Source organism: Mrakia frigida (assembly GCF_051309035.1).
Source record: "Mrakia frigida strain ATCC 22029 unplaced genomic scaffold BDY24scaffold_44, whole genome shotgun sequence".
Classification (NCBI taxonomy): Eukaryota; Fungi; Basidiomycota; class Tremellomycetes; order Cystofilobasidiales; family Mrakiaceae; genus Mrakia; species Mrakia frigida.
Window position 1 is genome coordinate 115,583 of NW_027481237.1, and position 18,048 is coordinate 133,630.

The window sequence follows — 18,048 nt, forward strand, 5'->3', positions numbered from 1 at the left end:
AAGGGAAGAGCCAGCTCACGCAAAGTGATGACGAGCTTCAGAGACTGTGTTTTTGAGCTGAGAATAATTTTCTAGCACCAACTACTGAACTTCGAGGCTCTATTTCCCAAACGGTTCTTCAAGATGCAGCTTTTTTCTTCTCGGTCGTCAAGCATCGGTCGGCAGCTCCAGGTCGTCGAGCTCGCGAAGTTCGAGCTTTCCTCCAACCAACTCGTTCTCCTTCTAGCAAACATGGGTAAAAACACGGATAAGATGTACATCACGCACACCGAGCATGCTGCTGGTGGGCATACTGCTGGTGGAGGTGGATTCCAGGGAAAGAACCAGAGAGGGTGAGTCTACTGTTCGACCTCTGCTCCTCCTCCCTCCCCTTTCCTGACCGGGTTTCTTCTTCGCTCGCAGACAACACGCTTTCCAGAGCTTGCCCTTCGATTGTTGCGCTCTCAGTCTCCAGCCCTTCGACGTCCCCGTAGCTGTGAGGGAGGAGGATGGAACCGCTAGCGTCGTGAGTCTGAGGAAGGAAGGAGGACATGGGTTGAGCTCGAGCTGACCTTTCTCCTTCTCCTTCCCTCGTTTTCGTCTTCCCTTCCTGCCAGTTCGATCTCGTCAACATTCTCCCTTACGTCAAGAAGCACGGTACCAGTGAGCACTGTGGTCCTCGTCGGAATTCACACCTAGCTCGCTCCTCGTCCGAGCTGACCTCGACCTCAACCTCCGTCCCTCCCTCCCTCTTTCCCTCCCTCAGACCCCGTAACAGGTCGACCTCTCGCCACCTCCGATCTCATCAAGCTCAACTTCTTCCGAAACTCAACCTCCAACATCTGCTCCGACCCAGTCACCTTCAAACCCTTCGGTCCTCACTCCCACATCGTCTTCCTCGCAAACACGGGGAACGTCTTCTCCTACGAGAGCATAGAGCGGTTGTGCATCAAGGCGAAGAGCTGGAGGGATTTGGTGAACGATGAGCCATTCACGAGGAAGGATATCGTCACTATTCAGGTGAGCCCGAGCCTGTTTCAGCAGAAGAGGAGAAAGGAAGGGAAAGGGAAGCTGACTGAAGAGCGCGTTTCGTTTCGTATCGTTAGGATCCTCACAACCTCTCGGCTCGAGATCTCACCAAGTTCGACTACGTCAAGACTGGGAAGACGGCTGTTGAGGCTAAGGAGGTGGATCGGTTGTCTGGGATCAACGTTGGAGCTAGCGGGAGTGCTGCTAGGATTTTGGAAGAGGTGGCGAAGAAGGTCAGTCTCACCTTCCCATCCTCCTTCTTCTCGACGAGACTTTGACTGACGTTGAATCCATCTGGAATATGCATAGAACACTCCTGCTCCTCCTCCGCCAGTAGCTTCTGGATCGAAACCCAAGGTCGGAGTCGTGGCCGTCAAGCCTCGAGATACGACGACTCCTTGTTCGTCCCCTCTCTCGAACCTTTTCCCTTTCGCTGCCTCGCAACCTGAGAGCTGACTTCAACCTTTCTCCCCCGTCACAGATAACGCTGCTGCCTACTCTACTGGACGAGCCGCCGCTTCTTTCACCTCCACCGCCGAGAACCTCGAGACGAAATCGGAACGAGCTCTCATCGACGAAGAGGAGTTCATGTTCGACGAGATGACCGCTCCGACCAAGGAGAAGGATAAAGTCAAGAAGAAGGCTTTCTTGAGGATTAACACGAACATGGGCTCACTGAATTACGAGTGAGTGCCACTGCTGCTGGGAAGAGGAGGAAACGCGCGTCCGTTGTTCGGACTGACCTTCTGTTTCCGCTCTCCCTTCTTCACAGGTTGCACTGCGACAAAGCTCCCAAGACGTGCTACAACTTCCTCATGCTAGCCAAGGAGGGCAAGTACGACGAGTGAGTCCTTCGTTTTCTTCCTCTCCCTCGCTCTCCTTCCCGCTCACCTCCCTTCCCTTCGTGTCTCGCAGCACCATTTTCCACCGAAACATTCCCGGCTTCATGATCCAAGGCGGAGATCCAACAGGAACTGGAAAGGGAGGATCGTCCTACTGGGGTCATCCTTTCCGAGACGAGTATGAGATGAAGGGAGCGCTGAAGCACGAGGAGAGAGGGACGATGTCGATGGCGAATTCGGGAGGTGAGTTGGCAGCGATTTCGAACCTTTGGAAGCATCGAAGCATCGCTGATACGTCTTTCTGTGTATGCTTAGCTGGAACGAACGGAGCTCAATTCTTCCTCACGTTCAGGAAGACTCCTCATCTCGGTGAGTCGCGTCCTCCCTCTCCTTTCTCCCTTCTCTCTTCCCTTGCCCACTCGCTCAGCTCATCACTCACCTCTTGTCTGGCTCTTGCGTCTCTCAGACAACAAGCACACCGTCTTCGGAGGTCTCGTCGGTTCGTCGTTCTCCCTACCCTTTCTCATTTTTCCTTCTCTCGTCTCGCTTCTTCCTCCCAGCCCTCCCGCTCACCCTTTCCGCCCTCCCTTCTTTCAATCCTCTCCCAGGCGGTATGGAAGTCCTTAACAAAATCGAATCCATCCCTTCCGACAAAGCGACCGATCGTCCCCTTCGTGAAATCAAGATCATCAACATCGAGATGTGCGTCGCGTCTCTTTCTCCCTCTCTCCCTTTTCGCACCCGTCCTGACCCGAACCAACCCCTTCACAGTTTCCAAAACCCCTTCGAAACCTATCAAACCCGCCTGTCTAACAAGCTCGCCCCCAACGCCAAACTCGCCTCCACCACGCTCGACCGAGAGAAGACGCGTCTGGAACGGGAGAGCGACAGGACGAGTTGGTTCGGAGAGGATTTGGATAAGCAGAGGCTGAAGGCGGATGAGGAGCAGCATAAGCATGTGGGAGTTGGGGTGGAGGGGTTGGTGGGTGCTAGGGCGGGGGTTGGGAAGTATTTGGGAGGAGCAGCGGTGGGAGGGAAGAAGAGGGAGAAGGACGAGGGTGCGGGTGCGTTTGGAGGAGGAGGAGGACCGGAGAAGAAGAAGAGGAAGGGTGCGGGGGGTGGGTTTGGGGACTTCTCGGGGTGGTAGGCTATGGGTGGTGGGATCATGTCGTTTTATTTTGAGACGGGAGAGAGGGAGGGAAAGAGAGGGAGGGAGACGACGCGAAGCTCGCCCGGAATACTGAAGCTTCGTTCGGAAAAAGAGAAAGAGGAACTCGAGAGCCGAGCCCAGGAAAATCTTCGCACACGATTCGAGATAACAAAGTACACATAAACGACTGGCTCGACCGACTCGCCCGAAATCCCTTCTCTCCTCTCTTCTCCCTTCGCTTCGAATCCTCAAACGCCCACCTCGTCCTCGCTCGTATGCTTCCCTCCCTCCTCCGAGGCAGCAGCAGGCTCTCCACTTCCTCGTCCTCTTCGATTCTCCGTTCCCTCCCTCCTCGACCTCTCGTCTCTTTTCGATCCTTCCACCCAATCCCTCCTCCAACGAAGCTCATCCGACCGTCTCCTTCCTCTCCCTCCCTCCTTCTCACCTCCTCAAAACGCTTCAACACCACTGTCTCTTCTCCACCACCACCAGCGACTACCAACTCTGCTCTTCTACAAGAAAGCTCCGTCCTCCCTACCTCCCCTTTAGTCGAAGTTCTGGTGAAAGAACCTGCTCCTCCTCGGACGTGGGTCGAGGACATGCCCAAATCGGTGAGGCCCTACCTGTACTTGATCAGGATCGATAAACCGATTGGAACTTGGTTGTTGTTCTGGCCTTGTGGTGAGTGACAACTCCAACCTTGTATAACGAGGCAAAGCGAGCAAAGCTGATCTTGAAAACGAATCGTGCCAGCCTGGGGAATCCTCCTGTCCTCGACGGTCAACTCCCTTCCTCTCTCGACTCCCATCTTCTACTCGGCCTTGTTCGGTCTGGGAGCTCTGATTATGAGAGGAGCAGGGTGCATCATTAATGATATGTGGGATATCAAGATTGATAAGGCAGTTGGTGAGCTCAATCGTCTCTTCCACGCTCGAATCTCCTTCCGTCGAACTCACCAAAACCCTCCTTCCTTTCAAAGAACGAACCAAACTCCGACCTCTAGCAGCAGGAGACGTGACCCTCAAACAAGCTACAGCCTTCCTCGGACTCAACCTCACGCTCGGTCTCGGAGTTTTGACTCAGTTGAACCCTTATTCGTTCGTTCCTGCCTCCCTTCTCTTCCTGGCTCTTCTCCTTTCCGCTGACCGAACCCTCCCCTCCCTTTCTTTTCTCTTTCGACAGCATCGTCCTCGGAGCCTCCTCCCTCAGTTTGGTAGCCATCTATCCAGCTATGAAGAGGGTCACTCACTGGCCTCAACTCGTTCTCGGTTCGTTCACAGCTCTTTGGCTCTGTTCGAACGAAACGAGAAACGCGTCGAGCTGACTTTCGGTTTTGGCTTTTGTTCGGATCAAGGCTTCGCCTTCAACTGGGGAGTCCTTCTAGGATGGTCAGCAACGGCTGGATACGTCGATTGGGCTATTGCTCTGCCTCTGTACATGGGAGGGGTCTTGCACATGATCGTTTGCGACACGATTTATGCTCATCAGGTCAGTCGCTCGAGCGTCTCTCCCCGTTCCTTTCTTTCTCTCCTTCCCTCACTCTTCCCTCCAACTAACATAACTCCTCCTCAATCCCCTCCCACCTCCCCCCATCCCACAGGACAAACTCGACGACGCCCTCGCCGGCGTCAAATCCACCGCCCTCCTCTTCGCCCACCAAACCAAACCCATCCTCTCCCTCTTCTCCGTCACCATCGTCTCCCTCCTCGCCTACACCGGCTACCTCGCTTCTTGCTCACCAGCCTACTATGTCATTTCGGTGGCGGGGACGGCGGCTCATTTGGGGTGGCAGTTGAAGAGCGTGGATTTGGACGTGAGGAGCAGTTGTTGGAGGGTGTTCAAGAGTAACAAGTGGTTGGGAGGGCTGATTTCGTTGGGGTTGGGAGTGGATTATTGGTGGAGGGTTGGTGGGGGACGGGAGATGGTTGGAGTTGAGAAGAGGGAGGAGGGGGAGGAGAGGAAGTGAGGGAGGAGAGGGGATCTTGATTTTTGGGTTTTAGTTTGTCGTGCTTTGGCTGGTCTTGCGAGAGCAGATGAGAAGGCCTTGCTGAGAAGCATCAGCCAGACACCTCGAAGCTCGAACCCACTACATCGATGCCCGGAATCTACGCGTCCAATCTGTCTGTTACTTCTAAATCAACCTCGCGCCCTCTCACTCTTCTCCTTCCTCTCAGCACTCCTCAACAACTCCTCAAACTTCCCACTCTTCTCCGCCATCCCTCGGAAAACTGCTCCCTCCTCTCCCTGCTTCTTCGAAAGCAAAGCGAACGGCGTGTCAAATTCGACGACGCGTCCTGCGTCGAGAACGAGGAGACGATCGTAATCGACGATGGAGGAGAGTCGATGAGCGATGGTGAGGAGGCAGGAGTTGGTGAATCTAGACGCACGGAAAAGAGGGGAGAGAGGGTCAGTGTGACGCGTCGAAGGGAAAAGGAACGGTAGACACGGGACGAGACCAGGTGCTCACTCTTCTCGAATGGTTTGTTGGATGAGAAGATCCGTTTCCTGGTCGACACTGGAACTTGCTTCGTCCAAGATAACGATGAGGTTGTTTCGGAGGAGCGCTCGGGCTAGGGCGATCAACTGAAGGAGGAAGGAACGTTCAGATCGAGAGAGAGAGAGAGAGAGAGAGCCGTCTCGTCGAGCTCAGTCCTCTGCAGGTTGGTTGACTCACCTGCCGTTGACCTTGACTGAAGTTTAAACCTCCGGAACTGAAGGAGAGGGAAGAGCGATAGTCAGTTCCTCTTCGACGAGAGATGCAGGATCGAGCACTCGAACCCACCTGACTTCCGAATCGAGAGTCACGACGATCTTCCCTCCTGAAGCGACGATGTTGACTTTGAGAGCTTCCTCGTCGTCCTTAAGTTGGTTCCCGTTGAGCCTGGTGAGATCGCTGGTGGAGGCTGCTCGAGAGGGAGCGACGGAGGTTGAAGGGAGACCGAGTTGGACGCGATGAAGGGCCGCGATGAGTTCGTCGTCGGTGTGTTCCTGCGGTGAGGAGATTCAGCTTGGTAGCACTCGGAGGGTTGTTAGAGGAAGACGAGAACCTACTTGGAAAGGGTCGAGGTTCGAACGAATCGTTCCCGAGAAAAGAACGGCGTCCTGATGCGAAGAAACGACGGAAAGGAGGTTCAGCTCAAAAGGATGGATGCAGCGAAGGAAACGACATATGGCCAGACTGACTTGAGGGATGATGGAAACTTTCTCGCGCAAGTTTTGCAGCCCTATACTCGAGATGTCTATCCCATCGATGGTGATACTTCCGCTCGTGAACTCCGTGAAACGCAAGAAGCTCATCCCAAGAGTGCTCTTTCCTGATCTGTGAGGGAAGAAGAAGAGGTTGTTAGGTCGAAGGAGAGATACCGATAGAAACCCTCAGCTCACCCAGTCCTTCCGATAAGTCCGATCTGAAGAAGAAGAGGGCAGATCAGTACGAGAGAGCGGGAAAAGAAGCGACGCGTCAAAAAAGCGCACCTTTTCTCGAGGCTTGACGTCGAAGGAGATCCCATGGAGGACAGGAGGGAGAGAAGGATCGTATGAAACCACGAGGTTCTTGACGGAGATCTGGAGCGAAAGGCGTTTGAATTCAGCTGAATGCTCGAGGGAAAGAGGAGAAGACGCGACGAAGAACCCACAAGCGTCTCCCCAGAGTTCGACGGCCAGTAGGCAGGCGGTGCGTTCTCGGGAATGAGCAAGCGGGCTTCTTGAGGGATGTTAGAGTACTCAAGGACTCGCTCTACGGCATTCATCCGCATCTCCATGCTGCAAAGGGAAAGGGAGAAGGTCAGGAAAGCACGAGCAACGAAAGCGAAGTTGACGAGACGACTCACGCGCTCCAGTATCGAGAAAGCCAGAAGATGGCGATCGTAAGTCCTTGCGACGAGAGGATGAGCATCTGTAAAAGTTGAGAACGTGAGAAAGCAGTGAGTAGGGAGCTTGCGGGTCGCTCGACGCAGGAGACGGGAACGCACTCCTCCCAGCCCCGCCGAAGTGCGAGTGTAAAGAACGAGGAGAGTCGTAGCGAAAGTGGCGACAGCTCCAAGAGGATCGAAACGAGCCATGACCCATCTCGAACACATCCAGAACCACCTGTGAGAAGAGAAGAGATCAGACCAAGGAAAATCGACGACGTTTTTTGAGTGGACTCAAACTCACCACTCGGCTGCCGTTGCGACGTCATTTCTATCGAAGAACTCCTCCATGAAGCGCTTCTCAGCGGAGAAGGCACGGATGACGACGATTCCAGAGAGAGCCGAGTCGAACCCTGAAAGAATGGGTGAGAGGGCGACGGCCTTGAGGGAGAGGGAGAAGAACGAAGGTCAGCTCTTCGAGTTCGACGTTTGACGCGAATGTGCGCTCACCTTCATCCTCTGCAAGTCTCGAGCACATCTGATATACTCGACGGTGTAGTGGAAGAAGAGATAGCCTGAAAAAAAGGGCGATTTCAGCATCGAAAACACGCCGAGGACGAGAATGAGAGGACGCGACTGCTCACCGAGGATCGCAGCTGGGACGAGGAAGGCTGGGAGAAGGGAGAGGATGAGGAACAGCGATCCGGATATACCCGTGATAGATCGTGCGACCATTGTGATCAGGTCGAGGACGTTCCCGTCGATGGAACCTGAAAGAGGAGGGGCACAAAGTCAGAACCGTTTGGATGCCAGTTCCGCAGAGATGACTGACCCATATCGCTCGTGAACCTGTTCGTAATCCTTCCAGTCGGGGTAGTATCAAACCATCGAGGCGTTGCTCTCATGATCGAACGAAGAAGCTGGATGGAAAAGGACAGACGAGTGTGAGAATGTGTTTCGAGACGGCCGACGCGTCTTTCACTCGCTGACCTTTGAATGCAGTTTCTTACTCGCTCGGTACTTTCCAAGGTACCCGACGAGATTCCTGACTAGACCTGTGAGTACGAAGCCGAATGAAATGGCGAAGTAGACCCCCAGATAGAAGAGGGGATGTTCCCTGCCGCTGGGAAGAGACGAGGCGGCGAGGTCGGAATTGGAGTTCGAAGACGAGCCGAAGAAGAAGGTTTGCTGGACCAAAGGGCCTTCGGGAGGAAGTAGAAGAGGAGTAGACCGAGCTAAGGCTGAGATGGAGGAGAGGTTCTCGTCGACGGGACGAGTCCCTGTTGGAGTTAGCAGAAACAGCAACGTCAGCAACTCTTGAGAGATTTGGAGAGAGACGAGCTAGAATACGTACAGATAGCAATCCACCATCTCTCCACGATGGCAGAGTTGTCGGAAAAGATCATCAGGATGGCAATTCCAGCGACGCAGGAGTAGGAGACGGCTCCGAGGTAGGTCTGTTAGAAAGACGAAGGGAGTCAGCTCGTCATTTGACGAAAGTCTTCACTCTACGACGAACCTTGTACGTTTCGAACTGGAGAATCAGGGATCGGAAAGGTCAGGAATGGTCTCTCAATCTTTGAGAATGATAGCGAGAGGAAAAGAGGTGCTCAGCTCTCACTTTGACTCGTCCTTGCGCTCGATCCTCGTCCTCCGTCAACTTCTTAGCGATCCTCTTGGGCTTGATAACCTCGTCCAGACCGACGGCCGCCTTCTCGAGAGTCCCATCCACGACAGTCTCCTCGTCAACGTGCGCCTTCTCGACCTCAGCGACGATGGCAGAGAGATGTCCGTTGGCTCGAAGCGCATCGACGGTTCCCTGAGCTTCGACCCTTCCATCGACGACATGAACGACAGAGTGAGCGATGGGAAGCAGCAGTTCGATGTGATGTGAGACGATGATCTGAAGGGAGGGTGAGGAAAGATGGTCAGGTTCGAAGAAGAAAAGCGAACGGAGACGCGTCTCGATCCCAAACTCACGACGGTTCGGTTTTTGAGCAACGCAGAACCAAGGCAATCCGAGACCAGAGTAGCAGCGGTATGAGAATCAACGGCAGCCAAAGGATCGTCGAGGAGGACGTGCTAAAGGATGAAGATGTGTGCGAGTAAGTCGCGTGAGTTAGGAAAGGGAAAACAGGACGGACGGACCTTCGCTCGACTGTAAACGGCTCTGGCGAGAGCCACTCTAGCTTTCTAAGAGGAGGTGAGAAGAAAAGTTAGTTTGGAGACTCTGGGGGAGATGATGGAGACGCTACGGACCTGGCCACCACTCAAAGTCACGCCCTTGGCCCCAATTTCTGCGAAGGAAAGAAGGTCAGCTCGAGAAGTCGAGGGCCGAAGAAACGTATTGAACTAACCAGTCTCATCATCATCTTCAAGCATCGCAAGATCAGGTACTAGAGCGCAAGCCCTGAGAACAGTCGCGTACCTCTTCTCGTCGAAGGGAGATCCGAAGAGGCTGGACAAAAAGGACGCGTCGCGGTTCAGCTTTGTCCCGTCCCGGTTCGAACGTGAACGACCTCGACACACTCACATGTTCTCCTTAATTGACAGGTTCTGCAGCCACGAGGTTTGACCGGCGTAGGCAATCGAGTTCGAGAGACCTTCTTCGTCGAATCGACAGACCTCCTTGGGAAGAAGGATCGATCCCTTGATGAGGTCCGTCTCGCCGAGGAGGGAAAGCAGAAGAGCCGTCTTTCCAGATCCAGTTGGTCCACTGATGATAGTAAGAGCTCCAGCGGGGAAGATGAAGTCGATGTCGCCCAGTTCGAAGACGCGAGGAGGTTCGTGGAGAGCATCAGCGACGGCAGATGCGGATTCAGGAGTTCCATTCGTCTTGACATCGGGAGCTTTTCCTTTGACCTTCTCGACGGTTCCGGAGTTCCACTTGAAGCGAGCACCGACGAATCCGATGCGGGTGTCGGAGGGAGTAATGGTAGAGACCGGGAGAGACGCTGATTTGAGGGATGAGACGCCGACGGAGACTTCGTCCTCCTCGAGGAACGCGTCGATTCGACGACAAGCGATCGTGACCTGAGAGAGCTGAACGACGAACTCCGGTAGGCTGAGAACGGGGAGAAGGTGAAAAAGCGTCGGTCAGTCACGTCTCTTCTCGTCGACGAGCACGGCGTCGGCTCACTTGTTCAATGGCTGTCCTGGAATACACAACAAGGCGTTTCAGCAATAAAACGGGAGGTGGGTGGGGGGAAGAAGCTTCTAACTTACGAAGCATTGAGAAGAGAGACAAAGCAGTGAAGGCGACGCTGACGGTGAGCTCTCTCTTCTGGATTTGGACGAAGCTGCAGACGAGAGATGATGGGAACGATATTCAGCACGTAGTAGCCTGGTCAATGTACTACTGCTTTGCTCACGAGAAGAAGGAGACGACGGTAACACTGAAAGGGAGGAAGAAGGGTTTGAAGTCAGTCGGGTCGTCGAAAAGCCCGGGATGCGAGCTCACATCATCGGAGTAAGAGTACCGCTCAAACTAAAGACGAGCGAGACGATGCTTTCTAGACAGGAGAAAACAACGGTCAGCTTCCAGAACTCTGAAGGATAAGAAGGAAGAAGAGAGCTCACCTTGAATCTTGAACTTCAACTCCCTCGCTCGAGCATCGTCGATCTTGTCGAGCCATCGTTGCTCCCACGCGAAGAACTTGATGACCTTGATCGAGTTGATGAGTTCCGTGAGGAGATCCGTGCGCTCGTCCGAGGCCTTCCGGTACTTTCCATGGAGGGAGAAGTTGAGGGAGGTGAGCCAAGTTTGGAGAGGCATGAGAAGGACGACTGAAATCGACGAAGGAAAGGGAGGAATCAGCGTTGTAGTGATGACGACGGATGAGGGAGTTCAAAACGCACTGGTAGCCACTCCGATGAAAGCTGACCAAGAGAGAATCGAGTAAAGGAAGGTGCAGCAGATGGTGAGCTCGCTGAAAGAGTTGGGTCGAAAGGAGAAACGCGTCGGAGAGTCAGATCTTTCATGGGAGAGCACAGAGTTCAGATGGAGGTCTTACTCACAGAGGCACGACGTAAAGTCTCGAAACATCAAAAGTAGCGATCCGAGGAGCGTCGTTCGACATCAGTCTGGAAAAAGGAGAGAGGGGAGGGTCGGGAGGAATCAGCGTCGACGAGAATTGAGTTCAACCCCGTCCAACAGGTTCTGACAACTCACTGAATCTGTAGAGTGAAGGAAAGGGAAACCGAAACGGTCAGTTGAACCCAAGATAACGGATCTTAGCTGGGCGAGACGAAAGAAAACACAAACCAGACTCACGATCTTCCCGACGCCAGCTCCCTTTCCCTCAGCAACCCCACTCGTATCTTTCCGAATCAGTGACTTCTGAAAGATCGCTGAAGCCATTTGGGTGTTCGACCGGATCGAAGCTCTCCTCCCGAACCATCGCTTGTTGAGCTCCGTTTGAACCTTGACGAGAGCGAGAAGGAACGAGACAACGGTGAGAGCGTAGGCTTTGGCGATCTTCTCCGAAGTAGGGTCCTCGATGGCGTCTAGAATCTGATTGAGGAAATAGGGGTTGAGGCTGAAGAAGGAAGGGAATAGAAGGAGGATTGGGAAGTCAGATTCGAGTTGGGACGCGCCGAGACGAGGAGAGGAAGCGAGCTGATGAACTGACTAAACAAGCACGGTCTGGACGTGAGCGAGAACGAAGTCTACGAGGAAGTCGAATCCGTTTGATTTGAGGACTCGTCGGAAAGTCGAGAGGTTGGACATCGCGTCGTATCGAGGGAAGAGGACGCGGGAGAGATTGACGGGGGAGAGCTTCCAGAGATCCGACTCGTCCAGGAATCCTTTCCGTCCTGTAGAGAGAGAATCCCGTAGGGTTTCAGCTAAGATGCAGTCGAGTCCAAAGGCGTGAAAAATGAAAGGGAGACGTACCAGATTCGATGAGAGGAGAAACCCAACTGAACCCAAGCCAACTCGCCAACGTCGACCTATCCTCCGGGCTGTATCCTGATCAGCGCAGAGACGCGAAAGCACAACACTTTCAGTCTTTGAAAATCCCCAAGATCAAGAGGGTGACATACCCTTGCTCCCCTCCGCGACGAGTCTCTTCTGATCCTCGAGATACGATAACGGAAGGTCCTCCGTGTCTAAAGATAGGGTCGTTCCGAGGAGGACGAGGTCCAGAACGACGGTGAACGCTGCCGAGTACCGTAGATGAGCGTTGGGATTGAGGTAGAAGGGCGCGACGAGGGCGAGGGAGGAGGAGATGAGCTGGAGGAGATAGAATCCGAGGAGGGAGTAGTTCGCTTTTGAAGTCCTTCGTACGACTACAGGATAAACTCCAGCGTAGAACCAGCATGCTCCAAGAAGTCCTGCTACGCTCCAATATATAGTCTCCTTCTGACTCTCTTCCTCGTCTCTCCAGGTCGAGCTGAAGAGGAGGAACTGAAGTTGAACGAGAGCTGCGAGGGAGAGGACGACCGTTTTCCATCCTGCTCGCTTCGACTTGATGTTCTCTTGAGGATAGAGGTCCTGGAGAGTAACGAAGGGTTTAAGGTAGGAAGCGTAGGAGGGGAGAAATCGTCGAAGGGAAGGTGGAAGGAGGCGAGGGCTGAAGGAGATGAGCGAAGGGAGGAAGAGGAGGAGGAGAGAGGGAAGGAGGAATGCCGCTGAGATCTTGATCGCTGAGGGAGGTTCCCAAGACTGAAAGGGAAGGGACATCTCGTAGAGAGTCTTCCAAAGCTTCTAGCACGAGCGGGATGGTGGTTGGGAGCCTGTAACAGCGAAAGACGAAATCTAAAAGAGGTAGGTGAGCTCGCAAGACCCACGCGAGTCAATGCTACATGAGAAGGTGACTGACCTTCGTTTCTTGTCGTCCAAATCATAGCTGAAATCTATAGAAGATACTTCCACGCCGACAACTCTCTGTATAGATGTGATTGGGCGAGGCGCCCTTCGGTCCTGGGGACGAGCTAAAGGATGTTTGGATTGGACGTTGGAAGACAACCTTCCCCTCCCTCTTCCCCGTGCTCTGCTCTCTGTCGTCCCTTCTTCTGATTCGTTCTCTTTCGCCTTTTTGTGGGGGGGAGCAGAAAGTTGACTCGAACAGGTCCTTGTCTGATGGGGACGGAGGCAGAAAAAAATCTAATCTTTATCTGTCAGTCTGCAAACTGAAGGCGTTTCTTCGAGGACGTCGCCTTCTTCCCAAACCACCACCATCGTCCTTCCCGCCTTCAACTCGTCCCACTTCCCTACTTGCTTCGTCCTTGTCGCTTTCGGACAAAGGAACAGAACACCTTCCCTCCAACCAACCTTCATCCAATCCAGGATCGTAGAAGACTTCAGATCATCGATTCAAGAGGCCTGGACTTGCCCTTCTTCCTTTCAGCTTCCTCCTCCTCATTCGCCCGACCTCTCTCCTTCCCATCTCTCCACCCTCCCTCCCAATCTCCAACAATGGCTACCCCAGCACCTTCGAGAGATACTTCCAGTTCAGTAGGAAAAGGTGAGCTTCGTTTCTATAGTCTCTCGTTGGCGTTCTACCCTTCCGCTTCTCTCGCAGCGGCCAAGCTCAGATTCCAATCCCGCTGACTCCTTTCGTTTCTCGTCCCTTGTTCTTCCTTCGCTTCTGCGTATCAGTCTTCGCTAAAGCCTCGAAGGAATGGACTATTCCTCCTCGACCTCGTCCAGGAAGAAAAGCTGCAGAGACAGCTCCAAAGACGGGAAAGAGGTACGCTTTCCTTCGCTCTCCTTCCTTCTCCACCTCTCACCTTCTTCCTCTCGGTCCACTCCTCCCCTTCGATTCATCCACCTCCCCAACGCTTTTCTCTCTCAAAGACATGGGAATATCGATCTGACCTCCTGTTTCATATGTCTTCCCCCTAGTGCTCAAAATCGAGAAGCTCAACGTGCTTTCAGGGAGAGAAAGCAGGATTACGTCGCTGAGCTCGAACAGAGGTGTCGAGATTGTTCGTCCTCTCCTCTCTACTTCCTTCCGCCACCTCTCTCTACCTCGCCCCTGAACATAGGTAGAATACACGTCTGACCATCGTTTCACTTTGATCCCGCACTTTCGATCGATCTCTGTCTCTTTGTACTTCGCAGACGAACAGCAGGAGGTCCAAAAGAACATCTCCCTCCAAACCATCTCTCTCGCTCTCAAAGCAGAGAACCAAGCTCTCAAGTCAGACAACGATCGTCTCAAGGCCCTCGTCGCTCAACTAGGAGGGGATCCAACCGTCACTCCTGGAAGTTCTGGTTCGGGAAGCAGTACGCGAGGAGGAGGCGCAGGAGCCGGAGGGAGGAAGAGGAAGAAGGTCAAAGTCGAGGAGCTCGAGGACGGGTCTGGAAGCTTCGCTGGAGACAACGGTAGTCGAGGAGGGAGTGCATCGAGGAGTGGATCAGTAGTAGGCGAAGGGTCCTCGACGGGAGAGGTTGGAGGAAGAGGGAAGTCGTCTCCGTCGTCGGCGTACCAACAGCAAGAGCAGGCTCGCCGACCTTCTTCGTCCTCGGCTACTCCCACATCCTCCAACTTTCCCACCACAAACTACTACCCTCCCTCGACCACGGTTCTCGCTGGACCTTCCACCTCTATTTCACCACCCACCGCCTCTCCTCACGATCACTCCTCCCACTCTCAAGCTCATCCTCACCCTCACCCTCGGCCTCCCACACCGAGCGCCTCGACTTCCAACCCCTCGTCCTTCTCCTACGCGTCTTCCTTCGTCCCCTCATGCGGATTCTGCACCACGAACGACACTCCATGCATCTGCCGTATGGCTGCCGAATCGAGAGACCTCCATGCAGGTTTCTCTGGTCTCCTCAACTCTTCGGACGTCTCCCCGAAGCCAGCACCCGCGTTCGGAGTCGACTACCCAGCATCCCATCTCTCGTCGAGTACAGGAGGAGGAGCAGTCTCTCTCCCGTCGGCCTACCTTCGTCGTCGAAACAGCGGAACCAGTCACCAGGCTCCAGCCGCGATCTGGGCCTACACCTCCCTCTCGTCCTCCTCCACCGCCAACTCCTCTTCCAGCGCAAACTCCTACACCTCCCTCGCTCGCTCTACCAACACCAACCCATCTACCAACCCTTCCTCTCCCTCTTCCTCGTCCCTCGTCGCACCCATCTTCAACCCATCCTTCGGATTCGACGCTTCCACCAACCGAACCGTCGTCGCCGCGTCCTCCTCGGACCCCAACTCCCTCCCTTCCTGCACGGGTAACCCTCAGGACTGTCCAGCCTGTGCGGACGATCCGTTCGGGAAAGCCTTCTGTGAGACGCTGGAGGGAGCGGAGGCCGAAGACGGAGAGGAGGGAGGAGAGACGACGGAAGGAGGAGGATGCTCGTCAGGCTCAGGAGTCCCTTGCGGAAACTGCTCAGAGACAGCCAAGTCGAAAGCAGCAGGAGGAGACGGACCCATCGTCGAGTTGAGCTGCTGTGGAGTACCCGAGGCGTGCGGTTCAGGCTCTTCGACGTCGTCGTGCGTCGATTCCACTTCGGGAGGAGGAGGAGCAGGAGACGAATCAGGGTCGAACAAGAAACTACTCCTCGGAGGAGGCTCCTCAGCTCGCTCTCGCTCGTCCATGTCCACCTCGTCGTTCGCTGGATCCGAGGAACCGGAAGGAGGAGACCCTCACACAAACGGAAGTCTCATGGTCCCTACGTCGACAGCCTGGAGGCAATTCAAGTCCCACCCCAACACCACCTTCGCCGATCTCTCCCTCCTGGCCGAAGTCGTCTCTCGTCGAATCCCAGCTTGCGCTCTCTCTCCCAACCCTCACGGATCCTCTTCCCTACCACCTCCCAACAACAACTTCGCTTCAGCATCCTCTCCCTTCGCTGCTCCTTCGCCGTCGTCGTCGTTCGTCAAACTCGAGGAGGAGGACGTCTCGATGGGGAATTTCTTTGGAAGTGGAAGCGTCCCTCCTGCTTCAAGGAAGAGGAGAAGAGCCGAGGTGGAAGTCGAGGGAGTGAGAGAGGCGCTGAGGATTTTGGATGCGAGAGGGAAGAGAGGACCTGGTGGAGAGGTGCTGCTCACGGCGACGGGCATCGTCTCCGTCGCGCCTGGAGTTGTCGAGGTGGCTGCTGGGAGGACGGGGAGGAGGACGAGTGATCTTCGAGGGACCCTGGATGAGTTTGGGGTGGAGGAAGAGGAGGTGACAGAGGAGCAGACTGGGAGAGATAGGCAAGGGGACGTGAAGATGATGGTGATGAGGGCTTGAGTTCCGTTTGGTCCATTCTCTCGTTGCTGTAGCTTTGTACTTGACGATTTTGTTTATGTAACCTTGCCTCCATGGTCCCGTTGTGTACAAGGATATCCTCGCGCCTTATAGAACTTTTCTCCGCTCTCGTTGTTTGCTTCGTTTCCCTCTCACTTCCGTCGTTCAGCCCTGATCCAGCGCGACGCTCTTTGTCCCTCTCTCTCGAGCCTGCTCTTCTTTTACATCTGCTGTTTTTTCGCCTTCTTTTCCTTTTAACTTGCTTCCGTCTTTGATGCCTATCCAGTCCTTTCTTCTATATCACGACTTTTCCTTCCCCTTGAGACGCTTTTTTTTTCTTCTGAGAATCGTGTTTGATTTCTTTCAGGCCGACGGAAAAGAGGGCCCAAAAGGACCCTCGTTGAACCTTCAACCACAACCTCTCTGCTACTACTGCTCCCCCCCCCCTTTCATCCCAAAGCTACGACCCCTTTCCACCGCTACCTCTACCTCTTCCCTTCAGCTCTCTACTACTCTCTTCAACGATGTCCTCCTCTTCTTCCAACTCTCCTCAAATCGATGCTCTTCACCACCCCGAGCAGGCGGCGGTCGTCGTTCAGCCCCTCGCTCCTTTGGCCAACGGAGGTTAGTCTGAGGCCCTTTCTTTCTTTCTCTACCGGGGAGGTGGTAGATTGGAGCTGGTTCTCGCGTTCGCTCCTCTGAGAGAGTAGGGGGGTGGGTACGGGAGGAGGAGGGAGAAGAAGGAGGATTGGAAGGAAGGAAGGAAGGAAGGTGGAAGGAGGCTGGTCGTCGTTCAACATCCCTTGTTTCCTTCCCATTCTATACTTCCCCATACCTCCCTCTCCCTCTCCTCAGTCTTTCTACCATCCTCTGCTCCGCTCCCATCAACCAGCACCCTCCAAAACCCCTTCTTGCTCCTGTTCAAAGCGTCCCAAACTGACTCGCCTCTCCTTCTCCTTCTTCCTTCCCTTCCCTTCAAGAAGGAAACGCTCCCTCCGCCATCACCATGGGAAACCAGATGGGCGCTGGACAGAAGGCTCTTCTCATGAAGAGGATGGCTCCTGGGTAAGTCGCTTTTCAAATCCTTGCCTCTATACCATCGAGAGGAAGGGAGGGAATGTTGAGTGAAAGACGAGCGAAAGGGACGTCGATCGCTGACCCACCTTCCTTCTTTGCGCTTCGTCTTCATCTCCTGTAGAAAGCCCTCCATGGTTTCGCCAACCGACAACATGATGTCTCCTTGCACTGCCAAGCTCGCTGGAACCAAGAAGAAGCACTTCTCCAAGTGAGTTGTTCGCTTCCTCGTCCCTCCTTCGTTCCCCGTCGATGGGTTTGCTGACTCCTCCCTTCTTCTTCTCCTTCTCTCTCTCTCTCTCAGGGGAAAGCCTTTCGCCCTCGCCGGATCGTTCTCCGCCGCTGCTGCCAGCGCCAACGACGATGTGAGTTTGATCGTTTCGTTCAACGAACCCTTGCCTCCTTCTCGATCCTCTCGAGCTCGAGCTGACCCTTGTTTCCTCCCTCCTCCCTTTCTTTCTCGTTTCCCTCAGGACGATGAGAACTCCGCTCCCAAGCCCCGGACTGCTGCTCAGAGGATGATGGAGTTCTAGATGTAAAGATCTCGGTCCTTCCTTCTTCGATGTACTGCTCGTCCTCTCTCCTCGTCCTCTTTGTAACAACAACGGATCACAGTGAGTCGCTCGTCCTTTCTCCACCTCAACCTGATACTAACTTTGCTTTTCTTCTTTGCCCGTCCCTAGTCTCTCTCTCTCTCTCACGGACATCTCTCTTTTATATTCGGCCTTCGTCGTCGTTTCCCATCACAAAAACAAACGACTCGGACGTCTCTCGACTCGCCTCCCTTTCTTGTCTATTTCTCCCCTTTATAAGCTTCTTCTCTCCGATACTGCTTGCCCCTTCGATTCCTTCTTGTCTTTCCTCTAGACGTAGCTCTCTATGTTCTCTCTTTTTGATCCCTACGGTCCCTCGGTATAAATTAATGAGCTTTCCAGGCTCACAA

General features: G+C 54.2%; 5 protein-coding genes across 5 annotated transcripts; 4 read left to right on the forward strand and 1 right to left on the reverse strand.

Annotated features, from left to right (window-relative positions):
• Positions 1-231: 231 nt before the first annotated feature.
• Positions 232-2,997, forward strand: BDY24DRAFT_345205 (PPIL2 family peptidylprolyl isomerase; the record flags this gene model as incomplete). Its single annotated transcript, XM_076637589.1, has 13 exons — positions 232-332; positions 403-502; positions 597-642; positions 746-999; positions 1,086-1,241; positions 1,318-1,408; positions 1,490-1,694; positions 1,781-1,852; positions 1,924-2,093; positions 2,166-2,219; positions 2,317-2,349; positions 2,459-2,552; positions 2,622-2,997. The coding sequence occupies 13 exons, from the start codon at positions 232-234 to the stop codon at positions 2,995-2,997; spliced, it is 1,752 nt and encodes a 583-aa protein (XP_076492641.1).
• Positions 2,998-3,275: 278 nt separating this feature from the next.
• On the forward strand, positions 3,276-4,966 carry COQ2 (4-hydroxybenzoate octaprenyltransferase; the record flags this gene model as incomplete). Its single annotated transcript, XM_076637587.1, has 6 exons — positions 3,276-3,681; positions 3,754-3,906; positions 3,980-4,097; positions 4,183-4,268; positions 4,355-4,488; positions 4,601-4,966. 6 exons carry the CDS (start codon positions 3,276-3,278, stop codon positions 4,964-4,966), a joined length of 1,263 nt encoding a protein of 420 aa, XP_076492642.1.
• Positions 4,967-5,051: 85 nt separating this feature from the next.
• BDY24DRAFT_218614 (uncharacterized protein) lies at positions 5,052-12,801 on the reverse strand. The gene is made up of 37 exons (XM_076636547.1): positions 12,674-12,801; positions 11,895-12,609; positions 11,746-11,820; positions 11,483-11,666; positions 11,125-11,389; positions 11,023-11,027; positions 10,869-10,934; positions 10,710-10,780; positions 10,431-10,637; positions 10,312-10,363; positions 10,223-10,246; positions 10,077-10,150; positions 9,991-10,006; positions 9,385-9,915; positions 9,209-9,309; positions 9,111-9,148; positions 9,000-9,044; positions 8,832-8,933; positions 8,473-8,754; positions 8,371-8,385; positions 8,206-8,308; positions 7,842-8,131; positions 7,684-7,771; positions 7,496-7,621; positions 7,362-7,426; positions 7,156-7,292; positions 6,972-7,089; positions 6,831-6,895; positions 6,636-6,762; positions 6,475-6,564; positions 6,385-6,407; positions 6,184-6,319; positions 6,052-6,102; positions 5,783-5,988; positions 5,675-5,711; positions 5,468-5,583; positions 5,052-5,377 (listed from the first exon to the last, which is right to left on the reverse strand). The coding sequence occupies exons 2-37, from the start codon at positions 12,532-12,534 to the stop codon at positions 5,137-5,139; spliced, it is 4,812 nt and encodes a 1,603-aa protein (XP_076492643.1). The 5' UTR covers positions 12,535-12,609; positions 12,674-12,801; the 3' UTR covers positions 5,052-5,136.
• A 31-nt stretch (positions 12,802-12,832) lies between these two features.
• On the forward strand, positions 12,833-16,356 carry BDY24DRAFT_403220 (uncharacterized protein). Its single transcript, XM_076642338.1, has 4 exons — positions 12,833-13,318; positions 13,453-13,543; positions 13,699-13,781; positions 13,918-16,356. The coding sequence occupies exons 1-4, from the start codon at positions 13,270-13,272 to the stop codon at positions 16,032-16,034; spliced, it is 2,340 nt and encodes a 779-aa protein (XP_076492644.1). The 5' UTR covers positions 12,833-13,269; the 3' UTR covers positions 16,035-16,356.
• Positions 16,357-16,403: 47 nt separating this feature from the next.
• BDY24DRAFT_403221 (Spo12 family protein) lies at positions 16,404-18,048 on the forward strand. The gene is made up of 6 exons (XM_076642339.1): positions 16,404-16,655; positions 17,015-17,096; positions 17,230-17,316; positions 17,410-17,470; positions 17,579-17,719; positions 17,789-18,048. Exons 1-5 carry the CDS (start codon positions 16,556-16,558, stop codon positions 17,636-17,638), a joined length of 390 nt encoding a protein of 129 aa, XP_076492645.1. The 5' UTR covers positions 16,404-16,555; the 3' UTR covers positions 17,639-17,719; positions 17,789-18,048.